The sequence below is a fragment of the Mustela putorius genome, unplaced genomic scaffold (assembly GCF_011764305.1).
Source record: "Mustela putorius furo isolate JIRA1106 unplaced genomic scaffold, ASM1176430v1.1 tig00001451_pilon_pilon_pilon, whole genome shotgun sequence".
NCBI classification, from domain to species: domain Eukaryota; kingdom Metazoa; phylum Chordata; class Mammalia; order Carnivora; family Mustelidae; genus Mustela; species Mustela putorius.
Window position 1 is genome coordinate 19,410 of NW_025421748.1, and position 22,117 is coordinate 41,526.

At 45.9% G+C, this 22,117-nt stretch overlaps 1 protein-coding gene across 1 annotated transcript in view; it reads left to right on the plus strand.

Annotated features, from left to right (window-relative positions):
* LOC101672622 (selectin P) overlaps positions 1-19,906 on the plus strand; it is a 38,383-nt gene extending 18,477 nt beyond the window's left edge. The window contains exons 9-17 of the mRNA XM_045087743.1: positions 2,239-2,424; positions 5,765-5,950; positions 10,996-11,181; positions 12,481-12,693; positions 13,679-13,864; positions 14,872-14,991; positions 17,257-17,287; positions 18,304-18,359; positions 19,216-19,906. Of these exons, the coding sequence (XP_044943678.1) occupies positions 2,239-2,424; positions 5,765-5,950; positions 10,996-11,181; positions 12,481-12,693; positions 13,679-13,864; positions 14,872-14,991; positions 17,257-17,287; positions 18,304-18,358 (1,163 nt within the window). The 3' untranslated portion in view covers position 18,359; positions 19,216-19,906. The remainder of the gene's footprint in view (positions 1-2,238; positions 2,425-5,764; positions 5,951-10,995; positions 11,182-12,480; positions 12,694-13,678; positions 13,865-14,871; positions 14,992-17,256; positions 17,288-18,303; positions 18,360-19,215) is intronic.
* The last annotated feature ends 2,211 nt before the right edge of the window (positions 19,907-22,117 follow it).

A 22,117-nucleotide genomic window follows, 5' to 3' on the forward strand; every position in this document is an offset into this window, starting at 1 on the left:
AGGCATTTAGTCTAGTTCCATCATTTCCTGGCAACAAGATTTTAGTCTCTCTGAAGTTCAGTGTTTCCTGTAAAATGGAAGTATTATTATCTGCCTTACCTACGTGCCTCATTCATGGTTGTAAATTAATGTGTGCAAAGAGAGCTTAAAACTGCTATGGGTTTACAAATGTATGTAAAATAACAACATTACCTTATAAATCCTATGTCTGCAATCTGATTTTACAAAGTAATCTTCCTTTGATAGTTCATGTTTTCTATATTTTGCTCTTACAGGAGAGCAGAGGCATAAGGAAGTCACTAGGATTATTATTTTTACAAGGAGTACTCCACACAGAAGTCACGTCCTAGAAATGCAACATTGGCATTTTGTGTTGCTATTTACTGGGATCCTTGGGCAATTTATGTGAATCCCCCGGATCTAAGTATATCCTGATTTTAAAATGAGGCAGGAATTGGAAATCAGGGTTGCAAACAGGGAAAAAGGTTTGTACACTCATGTCCATAGCAGCATTATTCATAATAACGAAAACGTGGAAGCAACCCAAGTTTTCATGAATGGATGAATGGAGAAGACAACTGTGGTTGAGATATACAATGAAATATTATTAGCCTTAAAAAGGAAGGACATTCTGACATACACTATACCATGGCTGAAACGCAGGGACATTGTGCTTAGTGACATAAGAAGACAGATGAGGATAAGGGGTGAGTGGAAAGAGCTGACATGGAATAGGCTGGACTTTTAAGGAAAAAGCTGGGATAATAGAGCCCATTGTTGATACACTATCACCCGGGCTTATAAAATGATATTGAGTGGGTCATATCTCTGGAACACAGGATGTCAACTTCATCAGACTTTGAATGCCAAGTGAGTGCAGTCCAAGGAGAGTTCCTGCATGAAATTAATACAAGGTCCCTGGAGTAGTTCAAATCATGGACAGAAAGCAGAATGGTGGTTGCCAGGGGCTGAGAGGAGGGGGACTGCGGGGTTCCTGTTTAATGAGTATGGAGGTTGAGTGCACGATGAGGACAGGTGCTCTGTCGCTGGTTGGTGGTGATGGCTGCCCAGCGAGATGAGTGTACTTTGTATCAGTGAACTGTGCACTTAAAAGTAGTTAAGTGGTAAATTTTATACCATGTGTATCCTACCACGATTAAAAAAAATGGAAAAATGAACCCAAAAATGAGACAGTGAGGGACTAGATGACCATACACCGTGAGGGCGAGGGCAGTGGGATGTGTCGTGAATGTGTCTGAGAGACAGACACAAAAGGGAGCTTTGCTGTGCTTAAAAGGGAGGGAGAGATCTTAAGAGAATCCCTCTGGGGCCATTCTTGTCTCCAGGCACGTAAATGTCTTATCACACCCCAAGATGGTTGGCTACTCTCTTTAGCTTCCTGAGATGTGATCTCAATAACTCCGCGGCCAGGCTTCCCAGGTGTTTTCTGGGAAGAGAAAGAGAAAGAAAGAGAAAGAGACGGTCAGGGTCTGCTTCCAGTGGTGTTACTGCCATCTGTCAGCACGAGCTGCTGCTGCTTGCTGCTGTCCCCGGTAATATCTGTCGACCACGGATAATATTTACTGAGCACTTTAGAATCTCCATAGGGTAGTTACATATCTCCATAAGGTAGTTAGAATTATTGTTCACATTTTTACAATGAGAAAAGACTTATCATATTACAGTGCACCTGTTCTCTCTGACCGTCTGTTTTACATGATTGAGATCATAGCATATATGTAATTTTTATTCACTTTTCACTGAACATTGTACATTGAGATACCTCCCATACCTTTCCAAGATGAAATAGATCATTTTTAGCGACCTTTAGTACTCCTTCCATCGATTCAGCATAATTTGTTATCAGCCTCTGATCAGTGGCATTTCCGTTTATTTTCAGTATTTTGCTCTGAAAAGTAATGTCTTCATTCAAAAAAAATCTCTGAATTGATTTTTTGCTATGCATCTTGATTACATTCTTAGCATACATTCTTGAATCTAAAAATATGATCTTTTGAAAATTGTTCATGCATATTGCCAAAATGCCAAAATGCTTAACAATGAGTTTTCCGTATAAATTTCTCCATGTGCCATTGTGATGGAGGCTTTCTCATCCTCCAGTTTAAACAGTCCCCACTCAGAAACCCCCGTTCTTGGCCCTAGAAAGGATTAAGCGGTCAAAATTAATGTGTACCTGTGTGTTACTCTGTCCTCACTCCCTCACTTTCTTACTTGCAGCTCTGCAGTGCCAGGATCTTCTGGCTCCAAACAAGGGGCAGGTGAACTGCTCCCACCCACTTGGTGCCTTTAGGTACGAATCAACCTGCCACTTTGCGTGCAGCGAAGGCTCCCACCTGGTGGGAGCAAGCGTGCTGCGGTGCTTGCGCTCTGGGAACTGGAGCTCTCCTCCTCCAGAATGCCATGGTAAGGTGAATTCTCCTCACCTTCTCAGAAATCCACTGTAGGCTGTATTTTAGCAGTGGTGACTGTCTAGGGGCCAGAAGTTTGAAATGGACTGGAAAATTAATAAACACTTTCCTCCTGTAACCCATTGATTCCAAATTCAGTAACCTTAAAGGGCCAGGCAGATAACATGAGTAGTAGGATGTCTGGCAATAGGAGATAGGGAAGGGCCCTATCAGCCTCTGACCAGGATCTGGAAGCTTCTGTCACAAACCAGGTACACTGTTCTCCTGGCTAAAAACAATGCCTCAAAAGAAGGCCACAAAGGAAAAAAATAGCTTCGGGATGGTTGCCCCAAGGCTGACTGGCATTTTGCTCCTAGGAACCAGGCGGAAGGTGGGCGCCCTATGGGTGTCCTGATGCGATGGGAGGGGCACTTGGAGTACTTGGCCGAAAAGAGAGCCGGGGTCGTCTGCCAATATTTTATGAAATAGAATGGGTTCTAATCCTTTGTGTTTGGGAACTGAAGCACAGATGTATGCTTTTTATACCCTCCCCCCATTCCTTTTGTCCCCTCGATGTATCCAGTTCTTTGGTTGTATTTATGAAAATACCACTTTTACAAGCAAGATTCTTATTTGTAAAACTACAGGAAAATAAGAACATAAAGAAACAAAAAAATCCTCTCAAATACTCCCAGCCTGAAATAGGCGTTGTTTTAGCTTTCTTATATGAAATCTTCCAGTATTTTCCCCATTCACTTTCCCTCTATGCAATTAGTATTTTTATTGATGCATATATAATTTTAATAATTAAATTAAATAGTAAAATACTAGATAATCCTGAATTGTTTGCCTTTGCCTTTCACTTTGTACAGACTTTTAACGTCTGAGTGAAAGCAGGCAGACACAGGTTTTTAATGAAGAGGAAACCACTTGCTATTCAGGTCACACACACACACACACACACACACACAGTTACGTCAGGTCAACAGCGAATAAATGAATGGTTGAACGAATGAATGAATGAACTCAATAGAATTGGACGTCCTTCATTTCCAGGCACCAGAGCATGGCAAGCCCCTGGTGCTGAGGTTGAGAGTAGCTTCCAAGCAGGGTCTAGAAGGACCAGAATGAGGCTTCTGACCTTGCCTTCTCAGCTTTAATCCCGGCCACACTGGAGCCTGGGTATATTACAAATTCCATGAAGTTCTGGGGAAGAACTCAGAGTCCCTGCGGAGGGCTGTCCCAGGGACTGGGATCCTTCCCCAGAATTCTGTCATAGTCATCAGAGTCATGGTTCATTGCCCCATACTGTGCTGCCTGTGGGTGTTTCACAGCAGGGAGGCTGACACTCACCATGGCTTCCTGTGACCTTCTAGTTCCCTCCTGCTTTTAGCTCTTTGTTGATTCTGACTGAACTTTCTCCTGTTGTTGTTGGGTGAGCTTCAAGTGAAATACCCAAATGTGGGCTGGGCAGGAAGGGACCAGAAGGCTTGCAACCCGCTCACTGTTGTAAGACTCCTGACCGTATCATCAGACAGTTTCCCTTTTCTAAGTCCCCTTTGCCCTGCTGCCTTCTGACACGCAGCTCTCAGAGCCCCGCTATCAGAAGGCAAGGCCATAAAAGAGCTTGATATGGATGCCATGGCACCAAGACCCTCCCAGTTGTTCCTTCCAGGCCACAGCCTTCTTGATGCGTCTCCTCTCCTCTCTCCCACCACCCACACGTGCACACTGAAGACAGGAAGATGTTTCAAGTGGCAGAAAACGACGAGGTCTTTGGAGAATTTGATCAGGTTGAGGGGGATATAGCTGGAGAGGGGAGGAGGGGAAAGGGAAGAGAAAGGTATAAAAAATACTTTTGGAACTTCAAGCAGTTCAAGTCAGTGGCTGAAGAGTGGCCATGGGTTCAGGCCTCCTGTCACAGACTCTGGTCCGAAGCCGTACGCTACTCAGTCAAACCGAATCGTGAAGAAGAAAGCCCTAAACCGTGCATTCTCTTAGTCTTCATTTTTTAATGTTGACATGTTGAATCTGGACATTATAGTTTCATTAATTGTCGGAGGGATATCTCAACAGTCACTGACATTTACTTAAGAGTCTTTTTTTTTGCTTTTGACCCTTGTAAAAATTTTGGGAGCCAGGCAGTGCCATTTTCCTCATTTTAGAAGTGAAGATACTGAGGCTCTGAGAGGTTTGTTTAAGTGATTTGCCCCATCCCTCAGAGCATGATCTCCAACCCAAGCCAGCCCCCCACCATCTCCAGCTTTGTGTGTATGAACTGTGGTCAAGAACCACGAGCTGTAATTTACCTTTTCTGTAAGTGGACAAGTAAGTCACTGGGGCTGGTCACCGTATAGGATGGCATTGGTGGGAAGAGCATCTGCAGATGGCCAGTTCCATTACGTGCTTACCATGTGTCCATGATCTTTAAGATATTTTTAAATTTAAGTTTTTACATCTGATTTAATTTATTATTCTGTATAACTGAGGGCCCCTGCAAGGTGGGGAATATCATTTTCCCATTTCACAGATGAAGCAACTAAAGATCGGAAAGGTCTAGAGACACTGTGCTGGTAAGGACACAGCAAGGATTTAGACCCAGATTCTTTCTACCCGTTGCTGGGGAAAGGAGCTTTTGTGGGAGGAGAAAGTATTTTACTTTGTTTTCCTGTTTCCTGTCATTAGTCACTGTGCTCTGGCAAGGTCAATGGTTCTTTATTTTTTTTTTTAAGATTTTATTTATTTATCTGATAGACAAAGATTACAAGCAGGCAGAGAGGCAGGCAGAGAGAGAGGAGGAAGCAGGCTCCCCGCTGAGCAGAGAGCCCGATGCGGGGCTCGATCCCAGGACCCTGAGATCATGACCCAAGCCAAAGGCAGCAGCTTTAACCCACTGAGCCACCCAGTCACCCCGAGGCCAATAGTTCTGTTTCTAAAGGTGTCAAAGCCACTTCCATGCCTGTCCAGGGACACTTGAAGCTATCTTTCCAAACCACCAGCTCCCTTTTTTTTTTTTTTTCTTTTTTTAAAGATTTTATTTATTTATCTGACAGAGAGAAACCACAAGTACACTGAGAGGCAGGCAGAGAGAGAGAGAAGGAAGCAGGCTCCCTGCTCAGCAGGGAGCCCGACACCAGCTCCCTTTTTAAATGACGTCTAAAGCTCTTGATGGAGGGGTTTCAGGATAACGGCTGCTGCTGTTCTACACTCGCCTGACCTCTAAGTGGTGAGGAAGCAGCATGAAGCTCAAACGATCGTTCCAGCCAAATGCTGGGGTGGATGAAGGGCGCGTACACAGGCTGATTTCAGGTTGCTGTGTTCTAACGACCCCACTCTGCTCTCTCTGCCCGTGGTAGCCAGTACGTGCACAGCTTTGGGAAGCCCTCACAACGGCACAATGACCTGCATCCAGCCTCTGGGGGATTCCAGTTACAGGGCCACGTGCCGATTCGCCTGTGATGAAGGATTCTCTTTATCCGGACCACAAGTACTGGATTGCACTCCATCTGGACATTGGACAGGCTCCGCACCAACTTGTGAAGGTAGGATTGCGGCTCTGTCCTTTCGTATGGCTTCTCAGATAAGAGGCCAGAAGGAAGAATCACCAGGGATTCGTGTAAAACTGTTCCCAATCTAAAGCGAACCCCCTCTCCGCAGAGCGGGGTCACTCTGTCTTGCTCTCTGCATTTCCCTGTACGTTTAAACACTTCACAGCCTGGTAAAGTGCGTTCGTAGCACTGCGGGTTTTAACGTCTTCCCTGTTCCGAAGTAGTGGAGAAGGGCAGTGTCATCTCTGTTTCCCAACCGAGGAAGCAGTGGCTCAGGAAGGCTAAGTGACCTGTTGGGATTCGCATCCTGAGTAAGAGACGAAGTGCGGCTGCACCAACGGACTTTCACTTCCTTATGGAGTGTGTTTCCACCAGTGGCCCATCACTGCCTACACCGCCTTCACCGAGCCCTGCTGAGCCCCGCACTGATGCAGCGATGGATGTGATGCCATTCCCGCCCCTCCGGGACCTCGCAGGCCACTCGGCCCCTCTCTGCGGGCTCTGCCTCCACGTGGACTGGGAGGTCCTCCGCGGCAGGACCCAGGCCTCCTTCAGCTCTGTCTCCCTGCGGCGGAGAGGAAGGAGCCCTGTGGCAAACACTCACCAGCTGCCGCTTTTCATTCACTGTTGAATTGACTCACGCACGAGCCCTGTGGACAGTGAACTGTCCCTTCAAAACGGGAGCTGGAGCCTGTCTGTCTTGGTCTGCCCCGAGCCTCTGGCTAATGGAGCCCAGGCCCTCATGGCCCTTTTCAGGGTGCTCAGTCATGACGAGACCAGCACCAGCAGCTGATGTTTACTGCCTACGGGACAAGGACCAGCTCTGTCACAGACAGAATCCCATCCGACCCGCACCACAGCCATGAGCGTGGATATTCTGATCCCTTGTAAAGATGAGGAAATGGAGGCTTCGAGAGGATGCCTAGACGGCAAAGGCCAAGGAGCTGGGAAGCGTGGAGCTGGACTCCAGCCGGGTCCGGCCGTGCTGTCATCGTGACACTGCACTGCCCCCCAGCGGCGGTGTCCCTAAACCTCGGTCTCTGGCGCGCGCTCTCTGTTGGCCAGCGGCCAGGCTGCCGCTCTACCGGAGGCCGTGAACTTCAGAGATGGCAGTGCCTGGTGATCAGACCAGAGGCTGTGTTGGTAGAAATCTATTAGTGTTGCATGAAAGAGAAAAAAGCTGAGACATTGTTTATTCCTTCTTGCGGCGTGAGCGCTAGATGAATACCAGAAGACCTGCGCCCTCTAAGGCACAGGAGAGCCTGTGGCAGGGTGGGGTGGGGGGCAGTTTCCTAGGTTCCAAAAGGAGAGTAGACACGCCGATGTCTTCTGTTCAAGATGTCTGAGGTTGGGGACACAGAAGGCTGCCATCTGCTGTGAGAGCTATACTGCAGGCACCGGCGGAATCTAGAACACTCCGGGGATAACACTAAGGGCTCAGGCTTCCTCATTCATTTTTCATTCACTCAGTCATTTATTCCACCGGCATTTATCATAAGCTGTTTTTCCACATTCTGCATTAAGCCTAAAGAATAAAAAATGCCTAAGAATGACCTCACTAAAATTTTAGATCATATATGCCACCACTGTGGTTGTTACAGCTGGAATCTAATCTCCAAAGTTCCTGTTTCCCCTTTTGTCTGTCAGGCTCCTCTTCTCTGGGAGAGGAGGCGTTTGCCTCCCCTGGTGCAGGAACCGGTCCTGCCGCGCCTGGAACCCGCCGTGGCCGGCAGCTTCGGCCAGCTGTGGGCCTCGGAACCAGCAATGCTGTCGGAGCCTCAGCTCTGGTTGTTGGGTCTGTGTTTTCACCTCACCCTCCAAATTTATCCTCTGGATTTAGGCAAATCATTCCTCTTCTTTTCCGACATGCTTGAATCTGTAACATTTTAACCTTCAGCATTGACCCAGAAGCCTGATTTTTGCATAGAGTTTTGTGGCTCTGTGTCAGGCTCTGTATCAACAGGGCTTGAGGACCACTGAGTTAGCTGGACGGGGTGGCCGGTGGCGCACTCGGTCTCCCACTTCAGAGTGCAATGCGAGATCTCATTTTCCAGTGGCTCTGCAGATATTTTCATTCTTTTTTAGTCAGAACACCAGTCCCTTGGCCCTTCGCGATTTGGGTGCTGCCGTATTTCCCAGTCTCACTGCCTTCCTCCCCTGGGACCTGAAGTCCTTTCCTGAATTGCTTATCTCTGGTTGCTGTGACCTTTATGTCCCTAACTGCTGGGCCACTATCTTCACTGATTTTACCACTCTCCTAATCACTTTGTCACTGACCCTCTGGAGACCACGTTTGGCCACTGGACCCAACTCCTAGTGACCACTCCCAGTCCCGTCTCTGCTCTGCCAAGTCCCTGCTCATCCAAGTCCTATAACATAGCACCCCGCTGCCCTCTGAACCCTGGCCCGGCTCATATCTCTGCGGTTTTCTCCCCGCTCCAACGTTTCTCTGACTCCCCAGAGGGACGCAGTCTTTATCTCTAAAGTTTGAGTTTAGGAATTTATTATTTATACTGTATCTTCCTTTCAAGATTTTCTTGACAAAAATTAACTCAAGTAAAAAGAGATAATAAAAAGATATAGGGGAGAATTTACTAAGCCTATTTAAGATAATATAAGCCAATCTGCTGTCAGTTAATGACAGAGGGCCAGTGAACTGGACAGTTCATGGATTTACATACAACCCTTCGTGGGTTACAGAAAACATCAGTGAAGGTCATTGTGATAGTACTGCTTGGAAGCTCACGGAGATAGAGCACTAAGCACTAAGCACGTGACAAAAGCAATTCTTATCAGTTCTCTATTCTTGTAATTAATTACTCCTCCTCTCTTTTGGCCCTAGGCCCCTCCCCCGGCAGCATCCTTGGCCACTTCACACCTGTAATTCAGCCACGTTTGCTGGGCGCCCACTATTTACCAGACGGGGGTTATGTGTATCTCATCAAAGCTGCCTCTCAGACAGGAGAATGTCTTCCCTACTTGATTTGAAGTCAAAACCTTAAAGTCACATAGAAGCCTTTGTTTGGACAAGGTTAATTCTTACCTAAGAGGATTCAGAGACTTTCATATACAAAACAACAACAACACCCCAAAAAGCAAAAACCTGTAGCTACAATCTTGGCAGAACAAGACTGACAAACTGAGATAAAAGCCATGGCCCCCAGTGTATTTAATGCTGTAGTAACTCGTTGTGTACTGACGGTCACATGAATGAGTTTTTCAGAGAGTAACTCCTCCAGTTTCTTTTCAGACGTAAACATACTCGCTAGCATGCATCCAAGTTACATACATCCAAGTTACGTTCATTTGACAAACATTTTAGAAGCCCTACTAGGTGCCAGGCCCTATCCCCTGGGATATAGGGTTGAAAAGGACTGACAAGGTCCCCGCTGTCCTGCAGCTGACATTATACACTTTCTTGGGCTTAAATATAAAATCCTGAAAGAGTCTAAAAAAGTCATTTTAGTGAAACTCTTCACAGGTGATTTAATGTCTATGATTTACACTAACAGACATATTTAATAAATGTTTGGTAAATGAAATTGATCTGCCAGCCCTGGATTTACCAATTACTCAAAAATTTGAGCATTCTAAACTGAAATTCAGGGTGTTACTTTGTTTGAATGGATTCATGACATGAGGATCCACAATCTTTTGGCAAATCGCCTGTCACTGAAAAACACTTGGGGTGCTGTGTAAAGGCTAGAAATAATCACTTTTCTGTGAGATACCACGTAAGACTTCAAGAGGTTTTGTTTTGTTTTGTTTTGTTTTTGAGGCAAAAGTGCTAAGCAAAATGAGCCTGGCTTGACTAAGGCATTGCGTTCAAATAGCTTGGATTTAAAGAAAGAATATTCACTGAGTTTGTCGAATATTTGATGATAAGTGATAGTCTTATGTCAGAGAATTTAATGGACATAAAGACATGATCCTTACAGAAATAAATAACTACAGTAATTTCTAAAAGTTTTTTGAGGTAAATGGCTGATTAAACTAAAAATTTGTTTATTCACCCACTTAGCAAATGATTCACGAGTACCAACTCTTGAGACCCGGCAGTGTGAACTGTGAAACACACAAAGTTTTGTGATTCTTGGGATTTTTAAAATTTTTTTTCTTTTTTTAAGTAATCTCTATACCCAGTGTGGGGCTCGAAATCATGACACCAATATCACGAGCCACACGGTCTTCCAGCTGAGCCAGCCCAGCACCCCTGGCTCTTGGATTTTACGTTTTCCATCCAGAAGGTGAGGGAAGCTACAGCAGGGGTATGACGACATGTAAGCCCAAACAGAAAACTGATGTGTTCAGAAGAGAAGTCCAGGCTATAGAGATCAGCAGAGTCTCTACAGAGGCTGTGGTCAGCTGTTTCCTACAGGAGGGGTAGGATTTTTTTCAGTGAAAAGAGAAAGAAATTCAGAGCAGCATGACCAAGAACCAGAGGCAAGTACACATAAGTCAGTTCAGGGAATTTCCAGGGACTAATCTAGCTTGACCAGAAGGTTTTCAGCTTTCCTGTGCTAGGGGACTGTGGTATTAAAAAAAGAGCCTGGGGATCCAAACGGAGGAAATAGTTTAGAACAGAAGATCAATCTTGCCTTTTTAGAAATGTTGGGTTTGAGGAGTTGGCAGGATATCTATGAGGAAGTAGCCTCGGGCAGGAGGAAAGGCAGACGTGGAATCGGGGACCGCACCCGTCCAGACAGGACAGCGAGAGCCTTGGGCGGCAGGGTTTCCAAAGCACAGGGGCGTAGAGAAGAGGGTGAAATTGTGGGTTCTTATGTGTGACTGCTTAAACCTTTGACTTCTTCATTTCTGTAACTTCTCCCTCCACCTTCAACTGTGAGCCTGCCATCCCTTCCCCGCCACTGCATTAAACGATCTGTCCTATTAGTTGTGGAATACTGGCTGCCTAGCAAAACACCTCACCTAGTAGATGCTCAGTAAATATTTGTTAGAGACATGAATGAATGAATTCGGTGCATACCTGGCTTCTGAATAAACTTGAAGATTGTGACATAATTTGTTTGACTCTCCAGCCATCAGGTGCCCAGAATTATTTGCTCCAGAGCGGGGAAGTCTGGCTTGTTCTGACACGCATAAGGAACTCGGGGTTGGCTCCACCTGCCGTTTCTCCTGTAACAAGGGTTTGAAGCTGGAAGGATCCAGTCATGTTGAGTGCACAGCTTCTGGAAAATGGACGGCACCTCCACCAACCTGCGAAGGTAAAAAACTATACACTCACTGAGACGGCTCTTCTTCCAGAAATTTTCTTCAAAAAAATAACAAACACTTATAAAAGCTCTTACTATGTGACAGATATGCGTTATAATACTATTACTGTGAAAGCTCTTTTTCTTAGTCTAAAATGGGTCATCTTCTGGAATCGAAGAAACACAGCCCATGGATTTAAAAGTTTGTAAGGAGTGACAGGACTTCTTATTTCTGTGATTAAAAAAATATATGGATTCTTGAAGATTTGCACTTATTTATGAAGGAGAGGGGGAGAGAGAGAGACAGGGCACAAGTCGGGGGAGGGGCAGAGAGACAGGGAGAAGCAGGCTCCCCCCTGAGCAGGGAGTCCGATGCGGGGTTCGATCCCAGGACCCCGGGACCATGACCTGACCTGAAGGCAGATGCTGACTGAGCCACCCAGGTGCCCCAGGATCTGTGGATTCTTAAGCAGAAATTTTCTTTCATGACGTTGGCCTCTTTTCCTCAGAGACCTTCACTGAGTCGATTGAATGGTCTCCTTTGCTTCATCCCCAGGAGGGTCCGAGGGACGGAGTCACTGGTCCCATTTCTCAAATCAAGGAACTGAGGTTTTAGGTCAACAAGCATCCTCCTGCCACATAGAAAATCAGTGACAAAGCCGGTGACATCACGCACACCTCGCATTTCATGTGGCCCTTCAGCCACCCGACGATGCCACCTCCCAACGAAGCAGCAAGGGCAGACAGTTAGCTTATGCACATCTGGTTTACGGCTGAATTTTTTACATTTCTGCACCAACTCTTCAATTTTTGTTTTATTTTTAAATGTTGGTAACATTGACATCATGTCTCACCTTCCATTCTTCCTCTGGTCTAGAGAATTACTTATCCAAGGATAGATAGATAGATGATAGATATTACTTTTGTTTCTTTTTTAAATATTTTATTTATTTGTTAGAGATCACAAGGAGGCAGAGAGGCAGGCAGAGAGAGGAGGAAGCAGGCTCCCTGCTGAGCAGAGAGCCCAATGCAGGACTCGATCCCAGGACCCTGAGACCATGACCTGAGCCGAAGGCAGAGGCTTTAACCCACTGAGCCACCCAGACGCCCCCTCCAAGGATATTTTTAGGCACTTTTTTTCTCATCTGGTTTTCCATACCTGAGATGAACAATTCACTTTAACTTCCTTGAGGAGCTATTGCTAGAGCCTCCCTTGCTACCAGGGCAGAAGCCAGTTACTCCGTGTCAGTCTTAACTCCATTACGCTCCTTTGAATGGGAGCTCTTTAAAGAGAAACATGTTTTCACGCAGGCACAGTAACGGCTCATACTTCAGAAGCGGTCCAATGCCCAGCCCTCATCACGCCAGAGCAAGGAACCATGTCCTGTAGGCACCATCTGGGAAACTTTGGCTTGAACACCACTTGTTACTTTGGATGCAAAGCTGGATTCACACTCATGGGAGACAGTGCTCGCAGATGCAGACCTTCAGGACAGTGGACAGGAGGAACTCCGGCATGCAGAGGTAACAGGAAAGGGGCATGCAGCTCTGCTGCCGCCTTCCGGCTGGCGGCCACACTCATCGTCACACTGCCTGTTGAAATCCCATCCTGCCCAACGACCACTACACATGTCAGCTCCCCCATGAAAGCTACACTAATCCCACTTGGTGGTAATGTGCCACAGGCATGTCACCTCTCCCCTTGCTATGTCACAAATAAATGCCCTGGTCTCAAAGACATAAAGGAGGAAACGTTTGCAAATGTCCCAGTGTGTGAAAGCAACAAGTTTGCCCAACACGAAACCAACTACAAAAATTGTGAAATAACAAGTTGCAGTTCCATGAATGATGTGATAGTGTAAACATCCCGTACTTCCCTAACTGGAACCTAGCGAAAAGGACGAGCCACACGCGATGTCCCTGGAAAGGCTGTCACCCCGTACAGAAGTACTGTGTGTCTTCCGTCTTTGGGTTCCCCATGAGGACCCGGATGATGCTTTGGGAATGTTGCTGTTGCTCAGTAATGCTGGAGTCGATTTCCTGAGCTTTAGTTTCCATCCACGCGTGAAGGACAAGAACCCGAAGTTCCCTGAAGAAAAGGTTAGAGAAGGCCACAGTCTCTACTTCCTTTGAGCTTCTGGAGGCAGCTGTGTTAAACAAGTATTAAATATTTTAATTAACACATGCTGACATGCCGGCTAATTACCAGTGGTGCTGATGATCCAGTTAGAAGAGTAGTATTTTTGAGACGTGAAATTCTGAAAACGGTATTTTTGTAGGTAAGGTTGATGGAGCCATTGGCGGGTATTCGGTGAACGCTCCTCCGCGCCCATCCTAGCTCTCAGGCTGCCGTTCTCTGAGCGGACGTCGCAGCACGCGTGATGTTGGAGGAGCTGGTGTGACTGTTGATGTGGCCCATCCCCTTTCGGATCTGCTGGCAATGCTGGCAGGTTACAGAGGAGACCGTAAGCTCTGCTACCTTCATTCAACGTGTTTGCTTTCCCTGCAGCTGTCAGATGCTCCGAGCTGCGCGTGATTGAACCTGGCGGCATGAACTGCTCCAACCCCTGGGGCGGTTTCAGCTACGGATCAACCTGTACCTTCTACTGTCCAGAGGGCCAGGTACTTAACGGCTCAGCAAGAACAGCGTGCCAAGAGAACGGCCAGTGGTCAGCTCCCATGCCAGCCTGCCAAGGTATAGTTCCCACAGGGGTTAAGAAGGCACTTTGATAAGGAACGTAACAAAACCAGTGTTTCTTTTCTGTGTATTTCTGACAGTGTCTCCCTTTCCATCACGGGGTTTCCCTGTCTTAATGAATGTTTCAGGACAAACAGAGCAGAATCTCCTCGCCTTAGGCAGAGCAGTGGGAATTAAATTCTGTGACTCTGTGTAGACAATCACTACTCCTTTCTCAGAGCTCAGATGTGCCAAACGCATCCTCTCATTTCTTTATAATCTGTGTGTGTGTAAGACATCCTGAAGTTTCAGAATGTTTTTAACTGGAGCTTACTTTATGCAGATTGCTAATTTACTATCTCAGAGAATTTTGTTTACCACACACCTCTAAAAACACATAGATCTTTTTAAATTGAGCTTCATGTCTTTGTAAGGTTTATTTCATACACCTCCTACGTTTTCATTTATTTCTCTACAGCTTGTCGCGACTACATTTTGTCATATACTGAATCTTGGGCCCCCAGAATTAACCATGGTTTATTTTATGTGCTTAAACTTCTACTTCTTTCATCATTTTGTTCACTTTATTTTTTTTTTAATTTATTTGACAGAGAGAGAGAGACATCACAAGTAGGCAGAGAGGCAGGCATAGGGGGAGGGGGAAGCAGGCTCCCTGCAGAGTGGAGAGCCCGATGTGGGGCTCAATCCCAGGACCTTGAGATCAGGACCTGAGCTGAAGGCAGAGGCTTAACCCACTTCGTCACCCAGGCACCCCCATTTTGTTCACTTTATTAAATCCTTCCCCTGACGCCTTTGGACATTGTGTTTGATATTTAAGCATTAGGAATAAAATAAAATGCTCCCCACACTGTTGGTGTACTTTTATGGCTTCTAGATCTCTCCTGCCGGGACCGTTGATAATCCTGTGTGGTCTCACAACTCACAGTCCTTGGGACCCTCCTGGAAGAATGATGGCCCTTGGTGCAACACACTTCTTACGTCCTGCTTGTGTGTCTGTTCTGCAGCAGGGCCGTTGACAATCCAGCAAGCCCTGACTTACTTCGGTGGAGCAGTGGCTTCTACAATAGGCTTGGTGACATGTGGGACACTCCTGGCTCTGCTAAGAAAGCGCCTCAGACAAAAAGGTAAATAGGAAAGCGTCTTCTCCTTCTTTTCTTCTTTCTTGTGAAGAAGATGCGTGATGTTGGAGGAGCTGGTGTGACTGTTGATGTCATCACTACTGGCATTGGGCCCGTCAAACCACAATGTCAGTAGTCCATGTTTGAAAAACATTTTCCCTTAAAGAAAACAAGCCCAGGAGAAGTCCTCTCCAGAGCTGACTGCCCATCACAATCACCTTTGCAAATACAGAGGTCCTCATGTAGGGAGAGCTAGAGGCTGGCCGGGAAATCTGAATTTCTCGAAAGCCCTCCCCTCTGAACTCTGATGAGGCCAGTTGACTCATTGGCATTTGAGGATCTCTGGTCCAGGTAGCCTTAGTTATCACCAGGACTAACCGGCAAGCGTCACGCTCCTTCGTCATTCTCTTACGTGATGGTCATTTGTTGACCCAGGGCGTTAGGTAGTTAGTGCTTCTGAATCAAAATCAAGTGCTTCTGGAGGAAGGGAGAAATGAAGCCAGAGACGTAAGGAACGGCTGCTCAGTCATGACCTGGTGTGACACACTGGGACATCTGTACGTTCCCATGAAAATGCGTGGCGCTGACACAGGACTGAAGCAGGGATGTGACCCAGTGGAGGAAGACCGTCTGTAAGGGAGATGTGTTTTCCAGGTTGTTCATCAGGGAAGGAGGTCTGGCCTAGGACTACAAGAAGGGAACCATCTCTTAAGGGTTAAAGCAATCTTTGTCTGTCTGCCCCAAATGTTCAGCCATGAGTTCAGAAACCTCTTTTCATAGCTAATGTGTCTCTTCATCATTTCTCATGGAAGGGAACTAGGGGCATCTGAGGCGTCAGGAAGGCTCAGCTCAGATGCCCCAGTACAGGTAATGGCCACTTCCGACAGCGGCATCAGCTCCTCCAACATCACACATACTGCGATGTCAGAGAACAAAGGATGGGCGCTAGGATGTGCCCAAAGAACTAGGACGGGCACAGAGGAGCATTCAGTAAATACCTACTAATGGCTCCATCAACCTTACCTATAGAAATACCATTTTCAAATGGTAAGGCCGTTGTAGCTGACGGGGTTCTCGCGGAACTGACGACTTGAGAACCGTTCTTAACTGCTCCACGGCAGAACCACTTGCTCTGTTGTCTGAAGCTCTCTCCATGCACAGAGCCACATTGCACTGAGGCTCGTTTTCTAAAGTTCCTCTCCCGGGAAGGGGTGCGGAGCACAAAGGACAAAGCGTGGCTCTGACGCTCTGCTTGACCACCAGAGAGCCGCAGCCAGTCCTTCGGTGGGCCATTTGTGCTTAACCAAACCTGGAGGGTTGCAGAAGGGGCTCCTAGTCTCCTAGATCCTACTCTCCATACCCATGTCGGAATCACACGATTCCTGCATTTCCCCCAAGTTCTTTCTTCAGTTTGGGGACATTGCTAGAGAACCCTCCAGTCCATGAAGAGGGAGCAGCAGCCACCCATCCTCCAACATCTTTAATAATGAATAAACTCATTTGTGAGGATGGGGGATTTTTCCTTGACATGTCCCAAGCTGATTTTAGCCTTTTTAAGATCCTGTGGCCAAATAATAATAAAATGCTGCATATACACTCCCTCTAAATTCGAAATACATAGTCATTATCACCTTGAAGGCTCCATAATAATGTAATGAATACACTTGTTCATCTTCATTTGATCTAATATTTTTGAAATTTACTTAGCCATGAGATGACTTTCCCCCTTTATCTATCCATGGGATGATTGACAGGCCTGCTGCCATGTTTAAAGTTTCCACTGTCGGCGTCATTGTTTGGGTTAAGATGGGAGGCCCTGTTCCCCTGTGTTACCAGAGAAGGCAGACAGCCCTTGTTATGTTGGTGTGGATTTGTCTGTGTGATTAGCCCCAACAGGTGGCTGGGGGTGTGACATAGGTTGCAGTGATCGGGGGCCTCAAGGATCAGAGTAGTGGGTTTCAAGAACCGATGATCTCAACAAGACGCTGAAGGCAGGAACCGGAGGAAAAAGAAGACATTGTCACTGAATGGGAAGAGAACAAAGAGGAAAAGACTTTAGATTCCATACTGTCAAGTGTTTAATTTAGCCTAGCAGAGGTCCTACCTCTCAGAGAGAGCTTGCTCTCAGTATACGCCTGACGATGGGCCCATCTGAAAATCAGTACACCGACTTTCCCCACCCCCTCCTACCACCGATGACCTTTCTCCTCCGCCTCCTGGTTTTTTTTGTTTCTTTTCAACTGATCATTTGTGTCTTCTTGCTTATTCTAGATGATGGAGAGAGCCCCTTGAACCCTCAAAGGTAAGATAGACCTGTTTCAAGATTGAGTAAATGTGTCTAGTTTGGCTTTTTAATTCACTGTAATATGTCAGAATGATTACACGTAATGCCCCCTTTCTGCTACAGAGTTTTTGCCCTGTCCCCTTTACTAATTCTAAAGTAAAATACTCAGATAACATATTTAAACCACACATAGTGTTTTTTAAGACCAGTAAGTGCTCTAATTATAAAGTAAAGGAGAAATGAAAGGGAAAGTGACAAACAATGGAAATAAAACGCTAGAGCCGAGGCATTATTTGGCCCGTTGCTGTGAGCACCTTTGGGTCAACAACCGTAAAGTCCAACAGTCAGGAACCTTGTCTCCGTGGCTCAGACAGCGTCAGAGCTGTTGCCGACACCAGCCTGACTTTTTCAAGTGATGAATGGCTCTGGTAGAGGGTTGGAAAACCTGTCATAATCTTCCTCAATTCACGTGGCAATTGTATTCTAAAAGATGCCAAAAAATATTATTTATATGTAAAGCAATTAAATTCTAGGCTCAGGGGTTATTCACCTACAGGAATATCGAATAGATATTCTAAAATTATGTGGAGTGCTGGATAATTCTTTTGTGCCCTGTGCCTTCTGCAGTATCCAGTGCCCCTGGCCCTTTCCCACTATGTGTGGGCAAAATTCTTGATCCCTATGAAAATTTAAAAAACACCTGTAGGGGGCAGCACTACCATTCTTTGAAAACTGTTGCAGATGATCAAGCCTGGGTATTTTCTAAGGATTCCTTCTCACCAAGAAGAGGCGTAGCAGGTTACTTGGGTACCTAGAGCATCAACGATCACGTTGCGTGGGTGTAAGTGCTGTGCCAATCACCCAGAGCTCCCAAGTGGGATCTCAGAAAGCTCCTGTGCATTTATTTTTGTTTTCCTTTTAAAGCAGAATTCCAGGGTGGGGTGGTACTCCAATGTCTCTGCAGGAAGCATGTGCTGGACTGTGGGCAGGGACCAGAACTTCATAGTAGGTCATTTTTTATTTCTCTTCCTTAGCCACCTGGGAACATACGGAGTTTTTACAAATGCTGCATTTGACCCAAGTCCTTAAGGTAAGTTACCTCTGAAGATATTTTTGAAGGAAATGGAACAGCAGCGGAAAGAGAAAGAATGTTAAACCTTGATGTTTCATGATATAATTAAACTATAGGTTTATAATATAATATATATATAATATAATATATAATAAAAATAGTTCAATTTTAAGTATGTATTAAGCTTTTAAGACTTGAAGGAAATTGTGTTGGCATCTGGGGGATAAGATATGTCACTAGAGTGACAATAGAAAGTTAAGTTTATATGAGGGTTTCCATTTCCTCCAGGCTAGAAATGTTCTAACAAGATAGAACTATTTTTAGGATGTGTGACATTCCCATTAATGGCTGCTTGGAGGTATTAACAACCCCATGGCCTTGCCTGATGGCCAGAAGTCATATTATTAGAAAAATTTTACCATCTTTTTAAAAAGATTTTATTTATTTGACAGAGATCACAAGTAGGCAGAGAGGCAGGCAGAGAGAGAGAGGAGAATGCAGGCTCCCCACTGAGCAGAGAGCCCGATGCGGGGCTCGATCCCAGGACCCTGAGATCACGACCTGAGCTGAAAGCAGAGGCTTAACCCACTGAGCCACCTAGGATCCCCTTACCAGCTTTTATGGAGCCAATTCCCTCTGTGACTTGCTGGGACAACAAAAATTATCTGACACTTTCTTTCTTCCCAAAAGCTCTGTGAGTAGTGGAGTTTCCTAAGGAACGTCGCCTGGATGGCAAAATGTCTGGAATCCAGAAAGAGACTACGTGGATCTTTAGGGGACAAATATGCTGAGCGCTCACTGTCTTGCTTACAAGCTTGCTTGCTTTCTTTTAAGGAAAATCGATTTAGTTTAATTACTTCTGTCTCATTTTCAGAGACTGTCCTGCTGGTCTCCTTACTCAACCTCTACAGGATCCTATTTTTGAACATCAGGCTTCCTGCCAGACTTGACTTCAGCTGTAGCATGTTTGCTGCAGTTTTCTGGAAATACTTGTTAAAGAAGGACATGGGGTTTCCTGTAGATTAGTTCTGGATGAGAGCAGAAGGATTGTGCCACAAGCCCAGACTCTCCAGTCACCACTCCTTCCTGCTCTGCCTCTTCCTTAAGCCCCGGAAGCCGGGGCTGGAGCTCTGCCGTGGTCTGTGGGTTTTGCTGTCCCTTTCTTGACAGACTCATTAACCAGAGACCGAAGCATCTGGCTTACCAGAAGACCGGACCGTGGAAAAATAAAAATGCCTCTTTATTTTCAGACTGGAGGAAGGCGTACGCTACTGGTTGGAAGGCAGGGGTGTCTGTGACTTGAGGGAATTTCTGTAAGACCTTCTGGGGTCTCCAGTGATTGTTGTTTATGCAGCCCTATTACACTTGTGTTGCAAGACTTCCAGAGAAGCCTCTGGAAGGCAGCAGAGAGACCAGAATCAACATAGAGACCAGAATCAACATTGTGCCAGAAGACCAAGAATCAACACAGGAAGCCACGTGTCCCCTTCCCTTCACTGGTCACTCTCCCCAAAAGAAACTCAAGATCAAAATTCAAATGTGCGATTAAAGAGATTCTTCCCGAATGCCATGCTCTATTATTTGATGTTTTGTTCAGTGGGATCTGTGTACCTCATTTTGTTTACATCGATGTAAAGCACAATTACCGTTGTCCCAAGTACAGATTAACCTTTCAATCAGTCAGCAAATATATACCATATCCCTGCCCACCCCACCCCAGAATCAAAGAAGAAAATATCAGAAAATTAGAGAAGCAGAGAAAATCCTCAACACTTGAACATCCTATAAGGAAAAAGAGATGTTATTTATTAAATCACATGTTTTTAGATTGTTGAAAGTTACATAGTAATCTGGAACTGATGTGAAAAGTAGAGAGCCAAACAATACAGTTATCTTGTCTCTGTGAAATATGAGGCAATAAAGGTATCATGCACAATGAATGACTCATGGGCCAATATGCAAATAAAATTGTGAAAGAGTCTAAGTAAAGGTTACAATAATTTTACAAGAACTTTGGCAGTAAACTTGGGATTGAGGGACACACTGCTTTTTAAAGTTTCTCTCATGTACTGTTGATAACACCTCTGCTTGTCTTAACGCCAATCACTACGCTGGGTATCATGGGACAGTGGTTACCAGCCCTGTGTCAGAGTCAGAATCTACAATTTGTGGGGCGCCTAGGTGGCTCAGTGGGTTAAAGCGTCTGCCTTGGGCTCAGGTCATGATCCCAGAGTCCTGGGATCGAGCCCCGCCTCGGGCTCTCAGCTCAGCGGGGAACCTGGTTTCCTTCCTCTCTCTCTGCCTGCCTCTCTGCCTACTTGTGATCGCTGTCAAATAAATAAATAAATAAAATCTTTAAAAAAAAAAAAAAAAAAGAATCTACAATTTGTGAAAGCTACCCAGGGAATTCTGACGGTTGTCCGCTTCTGTGGCTCTCACAGATACAGAAGAGTAAGACACTGTTGAGCTCTTGAACAGTTTATAATCTAGTCGGGAAACAATAGTTACCCACACAAATAGAGGGCATTTGATATGAGTATCATATGTGAATATCGTGGTAGTTCATTAAATGGAAAAGGCCAGTTTGAGTCCAGAATTAAGGAGAGAGAGAGGACTCTGAACAGACACTGTTCAGCAACAAGGGAGGGCTGGGCATTCTAAGCGGACAGGGTATATCAGCAAAGGAGCAGACCGGACTGTGCAGAGGAGGAGTGAAGTATGGAGGAGCCCGACATCATGGAGACCTCATGTGAGGTGCCAGGTTACAATGTAGCAGATCTATTGAGACAAACTGTGTTAGGACAGAAGCTGGGAGCATGCCTGGGTGGCTCAGCCCATAAAGCATCTGTTTTCTGCTCAGGTCATGATCCCAGGGTCCTGGGGTTGAGTCCCTTATCAGGCTCCTTGCTCAGCGGGGAGCCTGCTTCTCCCTCTGCTAGTTTCTCACTCTCTCTGGCAAATAAATAAATTAAAAAAAAATTTTTTTAAGACAAACTTGGAGGAGTGCAGATTGAAGGAGTCTCAGACAGTTATAATAATGCTCAGGTTTCTCAGGTTTTCTATTAATAGCAAAATAAGATCTGATTTTTTAATTATTATCTTATGGTAGTCACCATACAGGGCACCATTAGTTTTTGATGTAGCGTTCCATGATTCACTGTTTTTGTGAAACACCCAGTGCTCCGTGCAATACGTGCCCTCCTTAATATCCATCACTGGGCCAGGCCATCCCCCTCCCCCCTCCCCTCTAAAACCCTCAGTTTGTTTCTTGGAGTCCGCAGTCTCTCACGGTTCATCTCCCCCTCCGATCCCCCCCACTTCATTTTTCCCTGCCTTTTAATGTCCACAAATAGGTGAAACCATATGACAATTGCCTTTCTCCACTTGACTTATTTCACTCAGCATAATTTCCTACAGTTCCGTCCAGGTTGATGCAAAAGTCGGGTGTTCACCCTTGCTGACGGCTGCGTGATATTCCATTGTGTATGCAGGGACCACATCTTCTTTATCCATTCGTCCGTTGAAGGGCATCTGGGCTCCTTCCACGTTTGGTGACTGTGGCCATTGCTGCTATGAACACTGGGGCACAGGTGGCCCTTCTGTTCACGACATCTGTATCTTCGGGGTAAAAACCCAGTAGCGCCATTGCTTAAGGCAGTGTGAAACAGCCAGATCCTCAAGAAACCCAAGGGGCCCCTGCGGCAGGAAACCCCAGTCCCAGGAACACCGGTGTGCTCCACGCCGGGCCGCCCGGAGTCGGAGCCCTCGCGTCCCAG